Source organism: Macaca nemestrina, chromosome 11 (genome assembly GCF_043159975.1).
Source record: "Macaca nemestrina isolate mMacNem1 chromosome 11, mMacNem.hap1, whole genome shotgun sequence".
NCBI lineage: Eukaryota > Metazoa > Chordata > Mammalia > Primates > Cercopithecidae > Macaca > Macaca nemestrina.
The window spans coordinates 83715555-83738231 of NC_092135.1; the positions used below are offsets into that span (position 1 = coordinate 83715555).

Here is a 22677-nt window from a genome sequence, read left to right on the forward strand (position 1 = left end):
TTTGGTATGAAAGCCAGCCAATGTCAGATTAGGCATGTCACAGGGAAGACAGTCAATATGTTAGTTCTGGGAGAAAAGATTCAAGGAAGGCAAGAACTTCCATATTTTAAACCTGAGATAGATGCTAGTGCTGTTCCAAAGTATTACAGAAAGTTGAAGGCCCAGTAAATATAAATAAGAACAGAGTATAAGGTGATTTTAAGGCTATTGCCTTTTGAATTTCTTACAACTTCTATTATTATTGTTATTATTATTGTTTCAAATGGGGTCTTGCCGTGTTGCTGAGGCTGGACTAGAACTCCTGGGCTCAAGGGATCCTCCTATCTCAGCCTCCTGGATAGCTGGGACTACAGGCATATGCCACCATGCTCAGCCTAACTCAATTTTTATTTCCTGCTTTGGTGCTTATCACAAAAATTAATGATAATTCACAGCAAGAGGTACATAAAATTATATATAGTCATCCACCACATGATGACGTTTTGACCAATAATAAACTACATATATGATGGTAGCCCTTTAAGATTATAATGAAGCTAAAGAAATTCTTATCACCTAGTGATGTTGTAACAATCATAAGTCATATCGCAGCTAATTACTCACATGTTTTTGGTAATGTCAGTGTAAATGAACCTATTGCACTGCCAGTCAAATAAAAGTATAGTACATACAATTCTGTACAGTACATAATACTTGTCAATGAAAATGAATAACTATGTTACTGGTTTCTGTATTTACTATACTATAATTTTATCATTATTTAAAAGTGTACACTTTGAACTTATAAAATAAATGCGTTAATTGCAAAACAATCTCAGACAGTTCTTTCATGAGGTGTTCTAGAAGAAGGCATTATTACACTAGGAGATGACAGTTTCATGTGAGTGATTGCCCTTAAAGACCTTTCAGTGGGACAATATATGGAGGTGGAAGACAGTGATATTGATGATCCTGATCCTGGGCAGTCCTAGGCTAACATGAATGTTTATGTCTTTGTTTTTAACACAAAAGTTTTACAAGAAAAAAATTAAAATGCTAAATATAGAAAAAAGCTTATAGTGTAAACACATAAAGCAAATGTTTTTGTACAGCTGTACAATGTGTTTGGGTTTTAAAAGTGGGCAAAGGATATGAACAGACATTTCTCAAAAGAAGACATTTATGCAGCCAACAGACATATGAAAAAATGCTCATCATCACTGGCCATCAGAGAAATGCAAATCAAAACCACAATGAGATACCATCTCACACCAGTTAGAATGGCGATCATTAAAAAGTCAGGAAACAACAGGTGCTGGAGAGGATGTGGAGAAATAGGAACACTTTTACACTGTTGGTGGGATTGTAAACTAGTTCAACCATTATGGAAAACAGTATGGCGATTCCTCAAGGATCTAGAACTAGAAGTACCATATGACCCAGCCATCCCATTACTGGGTATATACCCAAAGGATTATAAATCATGCTGCTATAAAGACACATGCACACGTATGTTCATTGCAGCACCATTCAAAATAGCAAAGACTTGGAATCAACCCAAATGTCCATCAGTGACAGACTGGATTAAGAAAATGTGGCACATATACACCATGGAATACTATGCAGCCATAAAAAAGGATGAGTTTGTGTACTTTGTAGGGACATGGATGCAGCTGGAAACCATCATTCTCAGCAAACTATCACAAGAACAGAAAACCAAACACTGCATGTTCTCACTCATAGGTGGGAACTGAACAATGAGATCACTTGGACTTGGGAAGGGGAACATCACACACCAGGGCCTATCGTGGGGAGGGGGGAGTGGGGAGGGATTGCATTGGGAATTATACCTGATGTAAATGACGAGTTGATGGGTGCTGACGAGTTGATGGGTGCAGCACACCAACATGGCACAAGTATACATATGTAACAAACCTGCACGTTATGCACATGCACCCTAGAACTTAAAGTATAATAATAATAATAATAATAATAATGTCAAGAAGTTAAAAAAAATTTCAGTGATTTAAAATCTGTTTTATATGATATAAGAATAACGACTTCTGCTCTTCTTTGTTTCCCATTCAAACATAATTATATAATATATATAGAGAGAGCTATGCTTTTCCATCCACACAAAAACCTTGTTGATTCTCTAGAATATGTAAAAATAGCACATTAAATTCTGAATTACAAATTTATTTAGTGCTAAGTATATATGGCTTGCTTGTGTTTGAAAGTGCTGTGATGTTTAAATTTAGCTATTATAAAATACAGATGTGTTATAAAAACCCTCGCAGACTATAAGTTTTAATAAAAATATTAAATTATTTCCTCACTATTGCTCATGTCTTCTCATCCTCTCAAATTTGTGAGGGGAATCCCAGCATCCTTGAAGAGCTCTGTAGTCACTTTTTACTGTAGGTCAGAAATTACAATGGTAACTGCTGCAATAAAACAGGAATCTCTAAATGCAATGGGGATAATAGGATCCTAAGTGGCATGGTGCAAGTAGTGGCACTTAATTATTAAACACAAGGCAAGCATGATTACTGTAACAGACAGCAGATGTAAAGCTGTGATCAATAGATTGACTCACAGAGATCTATGATGTTGGCTAGTTGACCATGGCTTCCCTAGAAAAAAATATAGATGGCAGTCTCTTAAATTCTTTTTTGATCTGTGTAAATGAGGAGTTCTGGATCTACCGAACAGAAACGCAACTTGTCACCAAAACGGACTCATGGCCCCTTGTTTCCATTCTTGAGCAGTTTACATACCAAGAATCTCTTGGTTGAAAAGAAGGCTGGGTTCCCTTAAGGCTGGGTCATATTGAGGAAGGACATAATTTTAACATATATATTTTTATTTCAAAAGCTTTTGAGGTACAAGGGGGTCTTGGTTACAGGGATAAATTGTATAGTGATGAAGTCTAAGATTTTAGTGCAGTTTTAATGTAGGTTTTTGCAAAACTCCCACCCTCCTTACTTCTAAGTCTCCAATAGCCATTGTACCACTCCACATGCCTTTGCAACCCAAAGCTTAGTTCTCACTTCTAAGTGAGAACATATAGTATTTGGTTTTCCATTCCCAAGTTACTCCACTTAGGATAATGGCACCCAGCTCTATACAAATTGTGCAATAGATATTATTTTATTCATTTTATGGTTGAGTAATATCCCATATTACATATATATGTAATATATATGCAACATATAATATTTTATATAAATATATGTTATATATATATCACATCTTCTTTATCCAGTTATCAGCTCTTGGGCACTTAGGTTGGTCCCATATGTTTGCAATTGTGAATTGGGTTGTAATAAATATATGCGTGCAGGCATCTTTCTGATATAATGATGACTTTTCCTTTGGGTAGATACCCAGTAGTAGGATTGCTGGATTGAATGGTAGATCTACTTTTATTTCTTTATAAATCTTCATACTGTTTTTCATAGAAGTTTTACTACTTTACATTCCCAGCATTGTATGAGCAGTCCCTTTTCGCCACATCCATGCCAACATCTATTGTTTTTTTTTTTTTACTTTTTAATCATGGCCATTTTGGCTGTGTTAAGGTGGTATCTCATTGTGGTTTTAAGTTGCATTGAAGAAGGACGTAATTTAATGAAGAAGATGCTAGATCCCTTAAAGAAGGATGTAATTATTTTCACATAATTAAGTACCTGCAAAAATAATGGTTACAGTGATTATCAAGGTTATGCAAAATAAAACATGATAAATTAAAAATGAAAGCAAATCTAAAACATGTTCACAATATTTAGACCTATTAGAGGATAGTAAGATCATATTTGAAATGAGGCACCTATGTAAATGAGGACACATGGAATAATTTAATCCATGAATTACAAACATTATCTGAATTTTCTCACTTAAATAAAACAGTATATTTTTTGTATCTTCAAAATCACAGCAAGAAACAATAGTTCTAATGGTCTTTAAAATTTGGCTAGAATTTTGAAAAATTACTGTTTTCAGTATGGAATTCCTAAGCCAAAATGAAAATATTACGAGCACCTTCTATGAGTCAGTAGTTGAAAAGTTCACTGCTTTTTGTACAAAGAACTCAAATACATTTAGAAGAAATATTTATAAGTCAACTAAAACCCTTGACACTGTTAACCAGGAGAAGGAGACAGACACCCACTGAAACTTAGTAAATATGACATAAAATAATTACACTAAGTAACATACAACATATTTATGTTAAGTGAAAATGGGCTAATTTATTACATTTAAAAAAACAAAATTTCAAATCACCCACAAAACAAAACCCAACAGTTTTCTGTATGTAGGAAATACATGTAAAACAAAATGATTAAGAAGGTTTTAAAATAGAGAAGTAGGGAATAATGTGACAAACATATGCAAATATTAATATAATAGAAGTCAGTTACTGATATCAGACAAGGGAAAATTCAGAAAGAAAAGCCACAAATAAGGGAGGGAAGAATGCAGCGTTTTGTTTGTTTATAATTTTTTTTTTCTGTAGAATGTCTCCAAAGGTCTTTATTATTCCCACTTTCATTACTTTTGAAACCATACTAAAGATAAAGCATTTCTCAGGCTGTTCACTAATTAGGTGAAAAAATTCAACCAAACAACACCAACAAAAACCCATAACTTGATAAGCAGCTTCCTAAAATAACATTGTGATCCCCTGCAATGTTAATATGAACAACCAGCTGGCAGAAGATGATAAGGATGCAGTAATATTTTTAATTGGTGCTTGTTCTGGATACATATTAGAATAGTTATAATACCAACTACATGAACAATTATTCTAATGTTAACAAAAAACAAATTTCTCTTAATTCATTATAATAAGAATAAAAAGTAAAGAAATTATATAACCACAATTAGAGGCATCCTATTTAAATGAATATTTATTCTTTAAAATTGGAGAATAGTTACATTTTTTGTGGTTATTGCATTTAAAGTAACAAATGTGTTTGCTTAAAAAACAATCTTAACTCAATGCCAGTTTCAGTTTAATAAATAGAACTGATCCAAAGTTACATGCTTGAACAGTTAGCATTATATTTTCTTAGCTGTATGATTTGATGGAAAACTGATAGAAGACTTGAGTTTTAATACTAAATCTCCCACTAATCTAATTTATAATTTTAGAAGATAATTTCATTTTACTGAGCGCCCGTATTATTGTTTATAAAATTAAAATGTTCAATTCAATGATGTTCCATAGTAACTTCTGTTCTAACATTTTGAAGGGTTTCACATTTTAGAATATTTTATTGAAATATAAATACTCATAATCAATCATCTTGTGTCACGTTCAAACTTTCCCTCCTTAAACTCATAATACACACATCACATATTTATATAAGCAAAGTATGTAAATTATACATCTATACTGAAAATAAATTTGCATAAGTTAATACTCTTACTAAATCTGAAAGACACTATTCTGTTCTTTTCTCATTTGCTTTACTTTAAAAAATATTACCCTTGGCATCAGCTTCTCTTCTGCTGCACCTGCCCATTGCTTCCTCACAACTTTCTCTGGTAAATCTCACAAACTTCTCTAGCCTTTCTTTGTCTAAAAAAAAAAAAAAGAAATTACACTTGACTCACTCAGTTAATATCACAAGTTACTAATAGTTTGAGATTCTCCATTTAACAAAATAATTTTATCTTCATGCAGATTTGTAATCTCTATACTATGATTAATTTGTGGATACTGGCAGGTTTTATAAGCATCTGTGCATGAAGGCTGAACAATCACAAAATCTTCTTCTGTGAAGTTTGTAACAAATTTATGATTTACATACCATTAAGTAGATAAATGAATGAGAGAAATAGATCAATAGCAAGCCTTACCATATTTTTACTATTCTATAGCTCATGTTCTTAACATTGAACATGAAAACAGCAATTTAGAAGCTAAAAATGTGGGATGCTATCTAAAAGAGGGCAGTGTCAATTAGAAGAATCAGTGCTCAGAAATGAATGCCCTCCTTCTCCCAAAAAAAAAAAAAAAAGGAAGAAAGGAAGAAAAGAAAACTGGAGATACCCTACTGTAAACACATTGGCAATGTCCATTTAAACAGTGACCCCAAAATAAATAAATAATGTGCTTACTCATTTGCTGAAGTGGCATTTATTTTATATCTACTAATGAGTCCTGTCTACTTAATAGTAATTAGTGGGCACTGTTCTAGTTATTGAAGAGTGCACTGAACAAGAAAGATGAAAATCTTCTTTAAAGATTTTTCATATTGTTGTGATGAGCCAGATAAAACAAGACAGAGAAGTACAATAATACACCAAATTTCACTTTCAGTTAAAAGGGGGACTGAATGCCTACCAACAATTCATATATGCAGAATTTCACCTAAATCGAGTATTTGTTAGCCAAATAATAAAAGTCTCTAAGTTTCAAAACTATTTATCAAAATATTATATTGGCTGAATCAGTGTTTCTGGAATCCCCAAGACCACCTACACCTCTGGTGATTCCTAGGACACATGGAACTCCATATAAAGTTATGTTCACTTCTAAGATTTATTACAGCATAAGAATACACAACAGGATCAGCAAAGGAAGGAGTCTGCAGAAATCCATACACAGTCTTAGGATGTTCTCCTTTTCCTTTTACATGACCACCTAGCATGCTCCTTTCATTGGCAGTGAAAAGTGCAGTAAAGTGTATGCAATGTATCTGCCACAAAGCCCATTAGACACTCAGAGCATGTATTAGTTTGCTAGGGTTGCCATAACAAACTGCTGCAGGGCGGATGGTTTACATATCAAACATTGATTTTCTCACAATTTTGGAAGCTATCAATTTGAAATTAAGGTGTTAGTAAGTTTTCCCTATGTATACAAATCTCCCCTTGTTGTAACAACACCAGTCATATTGGATTAGAGCCCACCCTTATGACCTCATTTTAACTTAATTGCCATTTAGAAGTCCCTGGCTACAAACACTGTCACATTGTGAGGTACTTGACATTACAATTTCAACATATAAAGTTTGGGAGACATAATTCATCCCAGAACAGAGTCCAGGGTTTTTATGGGGGCTGATCATGTAAGCACCTGCTTCTAGCACGTGTAAAAATTCCAAACTCCTAGAAACAAGGCAGGCATTCAGCATAAACTGCATTGTTTTTGCAAACCATGCAGGAACAATGAACTAGTGTTATCAGTTTGTGAATGGTTTGATTGCCAAATTCCCAGGTGCCAGCTAAGTGTGAACCTTGCAAACAGGTTTTTCTTTTATTATTATTATTATTATTATTATACATTAAGTTCTGGGATATATGTGCAGAACGTGCAGATTTGTTGCATAGGTATACATGTGCCATGGTGGTTTGCTGCACGCATCAACCTATCATCTAGGTTTTAAGCCTTGCATGCATTAGGTATTTGTCCTAATGCCCTCCCTCCCTTTGCCCCCCACTTCTGACAAGCCCCAGTGTGTGATGTTCCCCTCCCTGTGTCCATGTGTTCTCATTGTTCCACTCCCACTTATGAGTGAGAACATGCAGTGTTTGGTTTTCTGTTACTGTGCTAGTTTGCTGAGACACACATACAGGTATGTTTGTTGCAGCACTATTTACAATAGCAAGGACTTGGAACCAACCCAAATTCCCATCAATGATAGACTAGATAAGGAAAATGTGGCACATATACACCATAGAATGCTATGCATCCATAGAAAAAATGATTTCATGTCCTTTGTAGGGACACGGATGAAGCAAGTAGGTTTTTCTGAAAAATAGTGGTGTCAGGTCTACTGGGTTAAATCTTTTGTGCATAGTTAAGCTGACAAGTAGAAACTTGTTTTCAATTTGTGGTACATTTTTATACCAAATATTATATATAACATATATAATGTGTGTTGTGATTTTTAAACTTTGTTTTGATTTGTAAAAGATACGAAAACTATAAAATTTTACAGTTGAGTCCATAATAAGTAACGTGGTCCATTTTACTCACCACTTTTGGTCTTTTTACACATCACCTAAACTTATATTTTTAAAAATAACAGGCCGGAGCACGGTGGCTCACGTCTGTAATCCCAGTACTTTGGGAGGCCAAGGCGGGCGGATCATGAGGTCAAGAGATTGAGACCATCCTGGCTAACACGGTGAAACCCAGTCTCTACTAAAAATACAAAAATTAGCTGGGTGCAGTGGCAGGGGCCTGTAATCCCAGCTACTCGGGAGACTGAGGCAGGAGAATTGCTTGACCCCAGAAGGCAGAGGTTGCAGTGAGCCGAGATCACACCATTGCACTGTAGCCTGGGCAACAGAGCGAGATTCTGTCTCAAAACAAACAAACAAACAAACAAACAAAACACCTGAAAACTATCTATGGACTTTGTTGACAAACTACAAGTTTCTTTAACAAAAAATGGAGAGTAAAATTTGGGGGAAAGGAGAGAGGACTCTCTGTTATCTCTGAAACAAAAGAAAATTATATATAGAAAAAAATCGTTTTAGCTATTAGGTGAAACCACAATCTAAGAAGATGGTCTATCCAGTACAGAAAGAGAACACTAATTGCAGGCACATAGCTTCTCAGATGTTCATTTCCGGGAAGATAAATTATTGTAACCGCTTTGAGGAAAGCATGGCAATACCTCTAAGGAAAAAACCCCATAGAAATGGGGGTATCTTTTAATTCAGCAATCTATCTAAAAGGATGCTTACTGTAGAATATTTGTAATGTAAAAAAATGAACATTCATAAATAGAAGACTAGCTGAATAAATTATGGTAATTACAGCATTAAATAGCACATCCATATGGTTAAAAACTAAATTAAATCCTAGTGTGCTTATATGGAATGATCTTCAAAATATATTGCTCAGTTAAAAATGTACCAAGTGGAACTCTGAAGACTTAATATTTTATAAGATATTTTTGCATGTGTATAATAATATACAAACTACTGCTGTTTGTTTCTGGGTTGAGAGTGTCAGAATCTAGATTTAAAGAGTGAGTTATTTTCCTTTTTACTGTGTAGATTTTTTCTCACATGTGTATTATTTTACCAATATAGAATGTGCCTTTTGTGCCCCTAGGGGCTACCAAAATGATTAAACCAACTGCTAGAAGGATGAAGTTTAAGAAAAGCTATCATATAAATCAACATGTCTTGGAATTTAAAATAACAGAAAGGATCGGATTGATAATTCAGACTCAAGGACTCAGAGATCTTATCCAGTATCAAGTTTTTCTAACAATTTCAAGGTCACATGGAATCATGAGGCACAGGTAAGGAAAGGTGAGGTCAGGATGTCTGTGTTTATTTCAGTTGACTGAGTCCTATCACACAATATCAAAGACATTTCTGGCCCAAGTGAACAGATGAGTTTTCTATGAGGTATGCAGGCACCTCACTTTCATGAAAGGAGACAGATTATAAAACATTTATATTTTCTACAGAAAGAGTTACATATATTATAAAACATTTTCCAAGGAGTCATTATGCATAAGTCCATATATTTCTGTTTGCTTACTATAAATAATTCTAGACAATTAAGAACATTCTACTAAAAGCTTCACATAGGAAAAGACTCTTTTGTTAACAGAAGACCTTTATTGTTATTGTTGTTGTTTTACTGGGAGATTTATCATTAGTATGTTTATAAGAGGATTAGTTCAATTCACTTGCTTTCTTTATATTCCAGGAGCACCTCAGGGAAGGGAGAGAATGTACTGCAGAAATGCAACTTAACTTTTTCCTTTCCAGATGGCATGGATGAGTTTCACAGACATGCTGATCAAATATAATTACAAGATATAATCAAATATATTTACACTAGAATTTATACTAGAATAAGAAATTAGTAATTAGTATTTCATGCACAATGTTGTTAATTTATATTATTCTTTGTTCATTATAGAAGATTGCTAAAATAGATGAAAATAATGATAAATTTTGATAATAAATTGGCAAATGGAATCAGTGGATTATTGAAGTGCATAAAATAGTTTAATGATTGTATTTTTAACATGTGATATAGAATCAAGAAAAGAAATTGTTATCTCAATCCTTTCATAACTTGCCCCTTACGCCTCTGCCAGGCTTTATCAGAGTCATGGTGCAGAGTGTGGATGATGAAGCTCTGCCCATGTGGTGGTTTTAATGTTGGTTTTCCATTCTTTTTTTCTAATTATATACTGATGAAATCCAACATGAGAAGCAAATATCTACATAGTTTTCAAGATTTAAGGTGTAAGAAATAATTTTACTTTAAAAAATGATGAGGAGAAAGGAGAACTATTTGTTGGTTAAGAATGATCCCTTGTAATACAGCTCATTTCAAAGTTTTATGATGACAGGCACATTATTTAGTTTCTTCCAATCCAAAGTTCCTCTTTGAAAAATAGAGATTGTAATAACTGTCTCACAGTGTTAATGAAAGGATCACATACTTTGTCAGCTGACTACAACAATGAATAATAAATTGTAAAGATAGTTATCCACTTCTATAAAATGAATTGTTCTAAAACCTAACCACTCAAAACAGCAAACATTTAGTATCCCACAGTTTTTGCATCTCAGGAGCCTGGGCATAGCCTAGCTGTGTGCATCTGGCTCAAAATGTCTTACAAGGCTGTGAACAAACTGTTGGCCAGGGCTGAGGTCTCATCTGGAGGCTGAACTACGAGAGGATTGGATTCCTAGTCCCATCACCTGAATGTAGGCAGAATTCACTTCCTCAAAGACTGCTGGACAAAGGGCTCATGGTCATCCCTGGTTGTAGGCTAGAGGCCTTTCCCGGTTCCTTGCCATATGGTCTCCTCCTTAGATAGTTTACAACCTGGCAGCTGGCTTCATTCATAGTAAGTGAATGAGAGAGTAGAATAAGGTGGGCAAGATGAAAGCAACATTTCAAAAGTCATCACCTTCTCGAACATTTCAAAATCATCACCATATTATATTTGTTAGAAGCTAGTCACTAGGTACAGTTCACTTTTAAGTGTTCGAGGTTACATAAGCGTATAAATATCAAAAGGCAGGAATAATTTGGAACCATTTTAAAGGCTTCCTAACTACAGTAGACTTATTGAGGAGTAAATGGGACATGTTATTATTTGTATTAATATAGTTTTACTGGAAATTAATTATATAACAGTAAATTGCTTACTCTTCACTTATATATAAAGTTAATAAGCAGAAAGACTTTTGTTTTATAATATTTTTGGAAATACGACAAATTGTAAAAACAAACTGCAGCCATTTGATTAATAAAACAAAAATCCTCATTTTGCTGGATGATATTTTCTAGCTATTTTTCAAACTTTTTTCCCCCAAACACCTAACATATATAACAGTGACTGAGATTGTAAGAGCAATTTATTCCAATAATTATAAAGAAAAAAAGCTATAGAAAACAGAAAGTCCAGCTCCTCAACGTCTTTCTGTGATTTTAAGCTAGATAACATAACATGGTACAATGATCAGGACTACACAGAGATGGGGCAGACTGATCACTATAAATCATTGTCCCTATTGATGCTACCCAATCAATGATATCATAAGATTTGATATTTTAGAGATGAGGAAACAAGTCAAGAGTTGAAATAAATAGGGTTTAAACACAGGCAATCTTACACCTGAGTCTGTGCTATTAAAATTGCACTATATTTTCTTAATGTCTCTTACTACCAAGAAATTTTCTCCATTTATGATGTGGTATATGTCTCACTACCTTACATTTTAAGCTTGAACTGAAAATGTATTTAGCATTACCTTTTATTTTATATTTCGTGTATGTGTGTGTGTGTGTGTGTGCGCGCGCGCGCATAGAGAGACAGAAGAGACAGAGAGAAAATAGATGAATAAGTTTTCCAACCAATATTTAATTTGGGCCCTTTATTTAAGGTGTGAACTACTTAACAGGTCAGAAATCTGTGTTCAGTATCAGTTTTTCTACACCACTAAGATAAATATATTACAAAGCAATGCAAAGTACAATGCAATGTACTTTAAAGAGTGAGATGCTGGCAAAGATATATACCTCATATTATCAAAGGGTACTGTGTGGTTCCTAACTATATTTTTAATATAAGTTTTCATTTTGTCTTTCTTAACAATGATAATTATTTGAAAACTACATAAAACATCATCAAAGGAGTTATTTTCCAAAAATACAAAAAAATAGGTACTCGTAATGAATCAATTAAACGAGTCTTGGTGGTTTCGTTCCATCTGCTCTTCTGCAGATTCTGGAATCCTTTAGAAACTCACATACATCATGAAGATTCTGATATCTATATTTTTGTTATTACTAGACAGACTCTTGAGTCCTCTGTCAAATCGATATCCTTAACAAAGTCTTTAATGACATGCCAATATACCGATCTTACCTCATCAGCAAGATGTTCTCTCACCCTTTGTCCTTAAATGGATCCTCATAAAATTCATGTACACTCAGAACCTCAAAATGTGAAGTTATTTGGAAATAGAATATTTAGATATGTAATCTGGCCAAAATAAGGCCATACAGGATTAATATGGGCTCTAATCCTATGATTGGTATCCCTGTAAGAGAAGATAAATGTGGACACATGGATACACACAGACAGAAGCAGCCATGTGCAGACAGAAGCAGAGATTAGAGTGACATAAGAAATGCCAAGGATTGCCAGCAATCACCAAAAGCAGGGAAGAAATAAGAAAAGATTCTTCAAGAGAGCCTTCAGAGAGACCATGGCCTTGTCAACACCTGGATTTTTGGACTTCTAATCTCCAGAACTGTGAGGAAATAAATTTCAGTTATTTTCAGATACCCAGCTTGTGGTACTTTGTTACAGGAGCTCTAAGAAACTAATACACTCTTCTAATGTGGTGTTTACATTTCTGTGATGGAATTTATATTACTATGCCCTTTACTGTATCTGCATATACCAACTTTATAGCATTGAACCTTAATCTAGTTAATGTTCAGCCTTAATTACTATAGATTTATATATCTATTCTTCTTTTCCTATTTATTTCTCAGGCTTTTTTTTTTTTTTTTAGATTTTACATTGTAATCATTACTGTACATTTCTGGAAAAAATCCTTTAAAACCTTTGAAACTTTCTGTCATTTTAGAATGTTAATGTCAATTCCTCAAGTTTCTTAGTTTCAGTCTATTCTGCTATAAGTAATTCTATTACATTACAATATACTAGCTACTATTACTAGCAATTTTAGATATGCTTTATGTGCAGACTGCCTTTTTAACTGTTAAATGAATTATGATCACTACAAGGTAATATCAAAAACATTTTATTATGTCTACTTTCTGATGAATGTATTAATATTAATTATTTTAAGCTGTCAGGTTAAATTATTGAACCTGGACAATATAAGATAAAGTAGACAAGTAATTTTAAACAAAAGTTTACTTTTTATTTTTAATTTAAAAATACCTGGCTTAGAAAAAAGAGATAAGGTTATTGTGAGATATCAGTCAACCAAATATTAATTAAAAGGTGGCATTATTAAGAATATATGTCAAATATTAGATGAAAGCAAAAATAATCAAATGGAACCTTAAGCATTCAAGAAATTAAGAAAGTATATATAACTACATATGGTATACATAACTACGTATAGTATATATAACTACATATAGTATATATAACTACATACAAATTAAAATAAATGGAAAAGTTTATGGCTAGATTGAATCAACATAATAGTTCATTAATTAAATATTGTGTTTTAAGGAGTATAACTTAAATTGGAATGCTTTTTCTAAATTAAAACGATTATTTCTATTTTTTGGATTCAGAAATTAGCTCCGGTTAATGAAATAGACAAAAAATGGAGATCTGTGAGGTTTAATTCTACATATCATTGTGGCTGAGATCCAGCACCCAGATATTTGGTCTAACATTTGGAATATTTCTATGAGGGTGTTTTCTGGATGAGACTAACATTTAAAACAGTGGACACTGAGTCAAGTAGATTGCCCTTCACAATATGAGTGGGTCTCATCCAATCAGTTGCAGGACTTAACATAACAAGTACTAATTTCCCCCAACCAAGGAGAAATTCTGCCAACAGACTGCCTTTGGGTTCAAACAGCAATTCTTTCTCAGCTTGCTGGGCTACTGGCATACGTAGACAGCTCTCAGTAGATAGAGAGAGGAATATACACACACACAGACACATAAACACATATCCCCTGTTGGTTCTGTTTTTCTTGAAAATCCTGACCAACAGAGGATCCGAAAGATCTTGTATTTTGTTTCTCAGTTAGACATAAGGAGGTGGTAAAACCCAAACATTTAAATATTCTGCTTATATAGTTACATTAAGAAATGATAAATAAAAATGAGGAAAACCTGGGAGTACAGTGATTATTATATAAGCTAGGACTTTGGGTTGAAAGTAATAGAAAACCAGCCTGGCTAACCTAGAGAGAAAATATTTGAGAAAGCTCAGAGAATATTTAAGAAGGTCTGAAATAATTCAAGTTGAGGAAAATGGAAACACAACATAAAGCCACAGATGTAGTTGGATTAAAATGTTTTTGCTTGTGCTGTAACCAGACATTAACCCTGACTTCATGGTCCTTAGCTGTACAAGAGTCTTTGAATTAATTCCTTCTCAGACAAAGTCACATGCCCTTGACCCTCCTCCAAGGCATGCCAAATGAAAATATGTGCCCCATCTTAATTTCAGTAAAAAGTGGATTGAACATCTACTAACATTCATATATGCAGGATTTTCTCCAAATAAAATAATTATTAGCTAAAGAATTAAAAACTCTACACTGATTATCACAAGCAAAATTGAGTTGTATTTCCTCTCAAGACAGAGTACCATGGAGAAGATATGCCCTGAAACATCTACAAACAAACAAAATATATGAAGCAATAATTTTCAAGACACTAGATCAGAGAATGGTCAATGATCTCTGAAAAACAATAAACAAAAGAGGTGAGGCATATTGATAAAACTTGAGAGAACTTTCAAACCACAGCATAAGGAGGGAGAATCCAGATGGAGCTCATCTGACTCCCTGAGTTCAGGAGACAGAACCCAGAGCCCAGGAAGGCAGATATAATTAGAGTATGCAAAAGCAAAGTAGAGAGAGGACAGCTGCATGGAACAAGAACTTTCAAGATGTGTGGAGAATTGTCGTTGAGTATTTCCTGCCTATTTGTCAGAACACTGTGAGAAAACTACCATATGCCATGGAAAATAATCACTCAAAAGAGATAGTACTGGGCTTCCACCAACAGCTGTAAACATTACCTGTTCCCACCAGCTAGGCTGGAAAAGCTTCGATGGGATGAGTCATTGGGTGGAGTGTGGAGAATAAAACAATAATTAATCCTAAACTGAGGTCTCTTCTGGTCTTCTCTAACAGTTCTCAAAAGTAAGACCCAAAAGGAGAAAATTTTCTCCTATAACTTTGAAGGAGCTGATTCCAGCTATTAGTCTTCAAGTCTGTCAGCTGAAGTTCCAAACATCATAGAACAGAGAGCAACTGTCTCCTCTGTGCCTCATCTGAATCTCCAAACCCAAAGAGAAACCACTAGACACAATAAGTAATTAATGTTGCTTTAAGCCTAAGGTTTTGGAGAAATTGGTTTTTCATATATAGATTATTAACCCAACTTGTTTTTTAGTTCATAGGTCTTTGAATTCATACAGGCAGTATTCAAATAGCTGTCCATGGACATAATTGTAGATTACAAAACACTAAATTTTTAAGCCTAATCACATTACTGAATGAGACTCTTGGTAGTCTTAGGAGAGGTAAGTGTGTTTTGAATATAGAAGGAATGTGAATCATTTGATCAGAGAGTGATCTTTGGTAGATTTCTGAGGCAATGAGCCCTATGAATGGGAGCCTTAGTGTATCCATGTCTTTATGTAGCTAGTTTCCTTCTATGTCGGACAATAACAAACGTGATGTGAGTAAATACTTCAGAAGCACATAAGCACATTAATGTTTATTCAGTCTTGATGCTGGAAGTCTTGAAACTAAAATGTAAAACCGTATTGCCTAACTTCCTGGAGAATGAAAAGAATACATGTAGACAGTGATCCAGCCATCTCAATCATTCCAGCCTGTTTGTTTTTGTCTGAGAGCCCAGACATGTGAGTGAAGCCATCCTAGATGATCCAGCCCTAGCTAAGCAAATGCAAACCCAAACAGCACCAGCAAACCCAAACAACACCAGCAAACCCAGAGAACTGTGAGAAGTAATAAATCATTGTTTAAAGTTACTAAATTTTGGAAACGGTTTGTTATGTAGAAAAGGACAATAAAGTCTCCGAAAATACCCCAATGTTCATAAAACCTCAGTTTTATGAACTGAGTTCATAATGAACAATGTTCATAATACTCCTCTAACTTTTCCAAGAATACAACAAATTCTCCTTTACATATAAATGTCATAGATATTTTATCTACACTGTAGACTTCTTCTTTTCCATTTGCTTTCCTTATAAATAGAACTCACCTATTTGATGTGGATTTTTCTTTCATTTTTTTTGAGAATTCATTTTTTCTGGCTTACCTATTTCCTCTGGAAATTCAACCTTGTCATCCACCACCGTCAGCTTCTCACAGCAATGATTCCCACCAACTCTGTTCCTTTAAAAGTAGGTGAGATGAGGAAGAGCTCAAAGTTTTGAAAGTTTTCTTCTTAAAATTTTCTCAAATCCATTCTCTGCATGTCTACAAATCATGAAGTCTCCCAGATCTTTATTCTCATCCCCATAAATCCAGCTTCAAAATTGTTGCCAGGGTGTTCTTCTAGAACAATAATTAGCTTAAAAGTTTTCAGTGGGTTCTCATTCATGTCTGACTAGGTCAGGAAACAAAATTTTACTTAGTGCTCACTAAGTGCTTGCTCAGCACTATGCTAGGTGCTGTGCATACAAGTCGAATAAGCCAACCCCTGCCCTAAAGGAATTTATATTCTAGTAAAGGGAGACTGACAGGTAAACAGATATTCTTGCTGTAATGTGGAAATGTTAAGATGGAAGAAAGCACAGAGAGAGAGAATTTGTCAAAAGCTTAGAAAGTCAGAAAAACTTCCTGGAGGTGTAACACTTGAGTTGTTTTAAAGGCTGATTGAAATTAGCCAAGCAGTGAATTGAAAGGGGCTGTCAGACAGAGGGGACGGCATAAACAAAGATGCAGAATCATGCATGAATAAGCAGGCCCCATGTAGAGAACTAACCACAAACAGTTTGGTGTCTTTTGAGGTTCAATTCTGAGAGGTAGTATAGGGGAGTTATGTCTCAGAAACGGACAAAAACAGGGCTGTGCAAGGTAGTATAATAGTACCCCAAAGATGTCTATGTCTTCATTTCCAAGACTGAGTATGTGACTATTTCATAGCAAGGAGGAATTAAGATTGCTAATGGAATTAAGGTTGCTGATCAGCTGATATTAAGATAGATAAATTAGCATGGATAACCTAGATGGACCCTATGTAATCACAAAGATTCTTTAATTGTATAGAAGAGAAGGAGGCAGAGGTCTGAGTCAGAGAGAGATTTGAAGATGCTACATTGCCAGATTTAACCTGTGAGGAAGAGGCAGCTTCTAGAAGCTGGAAAGGTCAAGAACATAGGCTGTGATCTAGAGCTTCCAGAAAAAACACAGCACTTCCAATACACTGGTTTCAGCCCAGTGAGATTCACTTTGGACTACTAACCTCCATCACTGTAAGATAATATATTTGTGCTAATTTAAGCCACTAAGTTTGTGGTGATTTGCTAGCAATAAGAAACTGATACAGACACCAAGTAACAGAGGCTATTACACACTTTGTGCTGAGGGCAGTTGGGAGTTTAAAGTGAGGAAGATAAATGGTCAGTTTGCCATCAAAAATCAAATTGATACAAGATGGATTGCTGGGATAGAGGGTGGCAGGGAGATGTTATAAGGCTGTGGCAATGGTGCAAATAAGCAAAGAATGATTAGCAGCTTAACCAAGAGAGTAAAGTAGGAGTAGATAGAATGAGGCAAATTAATTTTAGTGATAAAATTAGTGGGACTTAGGGACCAACTAAACATGGTAGAAAAGGGGAAAAAGGAGTATGTGGAAGCATTCCTTAGTTTGGCTTGGGTAGACTTTGGTATTGTCACTGAGATGGGAAATGCAGGAAGAAGCCTTTGCTTTTTTCCTGGTTTGGTGAAGGGTGTGTGTGTGTTGAGATCTGAGTAGACTGAATTTAAGATGACTGTGGGATATCCATATGGAAGCTGGCAATAGACTATATCCCAAGCTTAGATTTCAAATTTAAGAGTCCTAAGCACATGTGTGAAATTACAACAAAGAGAGCAGAGTGCACTGATTAAGAAAACAGTCTCAGGAGCCACCATTTAAAAGCAATTGTCAGTCTTCCTCAATCTTTGAAAAATAAAGGGTAATTATTGATAAGGCTATTACAATAAATAAATGTTTAAAAGGGTGTTTAGCACAGTATATGTAAGCTAGTAGATTCTCAAGAAATGGTAACTGTTATTACTAGTCGGGCCAGAAATAAAAGAGAACAGCAGTGGCCCAAAGAAAGTATGAAGCTAAGTCTAAACAACAGGTGGGTTAGACACATACTGTCTCTGCCCTCAGAATACTCCCAGTCTAGTTAGCTTCTTACAGGCAGGGGCCATATTTTACTCACGGCTGTGTCCTACCCAGTGCCTAGCTCAATGACTGGCCCAGAAGGGTCAAGCACTTTATAAATTTCGGCTGGATGGTTGAGGAGAAAGAGTTAAATAGGATCAAGCGGCAGGAGCAGAGAGGAGGCAGTGGGAGAGTGGTAAAGAGCGCTAGAAAGGAGAAGGAAACCTAGGGGACAGAGGAGGCAGGAGGAAGGCAATGAACTCCTGAAGCCAACGCGTCTGCCTTGTGGACCTGGTGTGGGAAGAAGTTGTGGGAGCCTGGGGTTGGGGTGTGGCGCCTATGGGGGAAGATGTAGAAAGGGCGAAAACAATCACTCGGGAATTTTTATTGAACGGAACAGGGCTCCTCGGAGGCCAGAGGAAATGAACCAGTTACCCACCAACAAAGCTTATACTTTTTCGTTAGGATTGGCTAAGGGATGATGGTTTCAGAGAAAGATGAAGTTTCAACTGTGCTCCTCTCAGATCCGGCCTCTAGGACGGACTTTCCCAGCTCAGAGGGCGCTCTAGGCACTGGCGCGAGCCGCCCCTCAGGAGGCCACCGCCCTTCTGGGGCCGCTACCATTGGAAGCCTGGAACGCGGGGGGCGGGGCTGCGGTCGTTGGGTTCTGGCCATTCTTGGTCAGGTCGGGACAGAGGGACAACGGGGTGCGAGAGAAGGAGAGCGGGACGGGTGAGGAAGAGGCTGAGGGGGCCCGTGCCGGCCATGGAACTGTACCTCGGCGCCTGCTCCAAGCCTGCCAATATCGCCGTCACCAAGACGGTCGCCAGCGTCCTAGCTGCGGACACCCAGCAGTGCGGAGACGTGAGTGGCCGCAAGCTGGGCGGCGTCGCCCTCTGGCGGCCGCAGGCCTGCTGGGGAGCGGGGCAGGGGTCGCCACACGCGGGTCGCGAGGCTCCCAACTGTCCCCCTTCAGGAGACTGCCCTCTTGCGGCGCCCGGGGACGGTGGTGGTGGCTCGGACTGTACTGGCCGCAACTGGCAGGCGCGGGACGCCAGGAGAGCTGGTGACCAGGGAAAATGGGAGGACTTCAGAATGCCCCGAACCCTGATTGTGTAATTCTTCGGAGTCTTTGGTTGCAGTGGAAGTAGATTGGTCTAAACTAAACGAATACTGTCTAAAAGGAAAGACAAAACTCTCCAATTGTGTCTGACAGGGCGTGCACAAAACCCACTTTGCAGGGGTTGGACCGGCTCAGCTACTGGACCTACCTCTCGGGGTCAAGCTGCCTGTGATCCCAGGAAGCCATGCTGTATTCTATACTACGAATTTCGGTGAAAAGGTGAACAAGTTTTTATCATCTTTCTTTCCTTTACCCTTTACTACTTGCTATTCAATTCAGAGGCTGCATCATACAAAATCCATTAAAGGAATTTGCATCAACATTTACAGGAAAAAACAAATCCCACATCTGACCAAAGGTATTGCTTAGAATGCATATGAAGCACTTTCATCTAATATGGTTTGGACATAATAATATTCCAGAAAGTTTAGATTCTTAGTCCTTAATTTACAATTCACGGTATGATATTAATATTCCTTATAATAAAACTTCATATATACCTATATAGTAAGTTTTGATGTACTTAGAAACATGTTTAGAAGGTGAAAGGTTATTAGTGCTAGCTGCCATTTAATTATGTGTTACGATTTTAACTGACAGTATCTTGGACCAAACTCCCTTTACGGGAAACATTATTTTGTTTTGAGTTGAATTCTATTTTACACATAGAGAAAAATAAAAAAAGAACCGAAACAGTGGGACTTAAAATGAGTTAATGTGTTTAGTACTTTAACCTTACTTTAATGAAAGAAAGCCCTGCCTCAATAAGGAAGAGACTCCATAATTTGCCCCAGCCTTTCCATACAGTATTGTTTCCAACTAGAGAGGCTCAGCTTCTTCAAGTTGAGTCTTTCACACCTACCCATAAATACCGTGCTAATACTTACGTATTTTGTCAACTTTGCCCCCAAACCTGGCATACCTTGTCTTCTTCTCCCCAGTCTATGAATCTGAGCGATCAAGACTCTCTGAACTGTGATAGCCCGCCATTAACTTATTTTTGTTTAGAGTTCACATTGCCCTTGATTTGTATGATCTCACTTATACAAACCATACTTAATCATACTGGATTATAGTGTATACTTCCCTTAAGCCTTTTCATGTTTTTAGTCCTCAACACCACACCTACCCCCAAACCTCCCCAGCCTTTGACTAAGTAGTCAATGCTGAAGGAGGTTTAGTACATTCTTGTTGACTGGTTGCTTTTATCAGTTTTGCAAAAAGTTCTACAGGAAAGAATTCTAAGTGGCCCACTTACCCTTATAATGTCTATGATGTCATCAGAAATAAGTAGAACCCCTTGGTATTTGATACTTGCATAATGTCTTATTCAGTTCAGGCTGTTATAACAATGTACCATAGACTGGGTGGCTTAGAAATAACTTATTTATCATTGTTCTGGAGCTGGAAGTCCAAGATCAGAACAACAGCATGGTCAGATTCTGGTGGGGGCCCTTTGTAGTCCTTTCATTATTACCTCCCTGCATGGTAGAAAGAAGGATAGAGAGTTTCCTGTGGTCTCTTTTATAGGAACATTATCTCTCTTGATGAGGACTCCACCCTTATGACTTAATTATCCCCCAAGGCCCCAGTTCCTAAGGCCATCACATTGAAGGTTAGGATTATATATGAATTTTGGGGGCATACTGTCAATCTAACACACTAAATAAACATGATTTCTTAAAACAAGTTTTGTTTCTGAAAAAAGTATAATTGCCCTTAAAAAAAACCTAATCTACTAGATTAGAGCAAGTGAACTACAAATATACCAACTTCACACAATTTGAGTCACAAACACAAACTAACTTTGCAAAAACGTGCTTGAAATTTATTCCATTACAGGTGATATAATTCCTCTTTAGCGTATAAACTTAGAACTGCGACTTTTGTCTCCTCCCTCAAATATATTCTTTTTACTCTATTGCCATTTTCTCTGTCGACCATTAATTCACTTGTCTACTGCTTTTCAAAAAGATGTTCTCTCTATTGTTTATTACATTAATTCTCCCTAAATTTATTCATTTAATGATAATTGGGCACCATACTAGTTTCTCTGAAGAATTTTCTCTTTCAGTGTACTCTCCTTCATGAGGTAATGGTTAATACTGACATTTTAAGAGCAACCAGTTATTTTAATTGTCAATAGAAAGGTTACTCTGGCTGAAATGAGTGGATTTGTTTAAAGGCGTTCTTAGTTTACAGGTCAGTAGCTCAGGTTTGGTCTTGAGAAACATATGCTAAAAGTCACAGCTAAAAGGTAACATTTTTAAAAAGTTTACAGCTAAATGTCAACATCTGAAAGAAATATTCAATCCACTCCTTGACTTATTATTATTGATTATTTCCCTTCCAGGAAAGATCTGGGCTTTGTATGTGGAGTCACTTAATTTAAGACTTTCTTCCTTTATGAGTTCTTTCTTTGCCTTCTCAGTAGAGCATTGGTAATCAGGTAATCTAGTTTTCTGATTAGGCTCCTTGGAAGGAATTAAAGTTTAATGTTAAACAAGAGGTCAGAAACTTAAAGAAACTTTTAAATGCAAAGGAAGAGCTAGTATCTTATTTTGTTCCTCTCATCTACCTTTTACCCATATGCAAAGCGTTCTCCTACCTACCTTTCGAGAGTTCTTATTAGGGTCCAACCCAGTCAGACGCCATAGTGTTCAGGAGTTGGACTGCATCTGTGGTTACAGCTAGACTGGAAACAGAGGTCACAAATTGGTGCCTCCAGACATGTCGGGATTGGTGCTTAGTGTTGTAGTGGTAGTATAAATTGAATTTCATACCGGAAAACAGGGCAGATGCTCTCTGGTTTCCCATATTACTCACATACTCCAATTATCTGTCTCCTGAGCCAATTCCTGATTTAACATTATTTTGAACTATTATAAAACTTATGTTTTTCTGGCCCAGCAAACTTAAAACAGAAAGGGATGTAAAAACATTAACACAATTTCCTACTCTAATTCTCTACTTTTT

At 36.1% G+C, this 22677-nt stretch overlaps 1 protein-coding gene and 1 long non-coding RNA gene across 5 annotated transcripts in view; one reads left to right on the forward strand and one right to left on the reverse strand.

Annotated features, from left to right (window-relative positions):
* The window catches only part of LOC105468261 (uncharacterized), a 110623-nt gene extending 91338 nt beyond the window's left edge, over positions 1-19285 (reverse strand). For all 3 annotated transcript variants that reach the window (XR_011609913.1, XR_011609914.1, XR_011609915.1), the window contains exons 1-3: positions 19018-19285; positions 16518-16594; positions 5474-5566 (exon numbers count right to left, since the gene is read on the reverse strand). This is a non-coding gene — a long non-coding RNA (uncharacterized lncRNA). The remainder of the gene's footprint in view (positions 1-5473; positions 5567-16517; positions 16595-19017) is intronic.
* Positions 19271-22677, forward strand: part of LOC105468262 (fibrous sheath interacting protein 2) — a 95130-nt gene continuing 91723 nt past the window's right edge. For both annotated transcript variants that reach the window (XM_011718362.3, XM_071073026.1), the window contains exons 1-2: positions 19271-19442; positions 19795-19920. In XM_011718362.3, the coding sequence (XP_011716664.3) occupies positions 19344-19442; positions 19795-19920 (225 nt within the window). In that variant the 5' untranslated portion in view covers positions 19271-19343. The remainder of the gene's footprint in view (positions 19443-19794; positions 19921-22677) is intronic.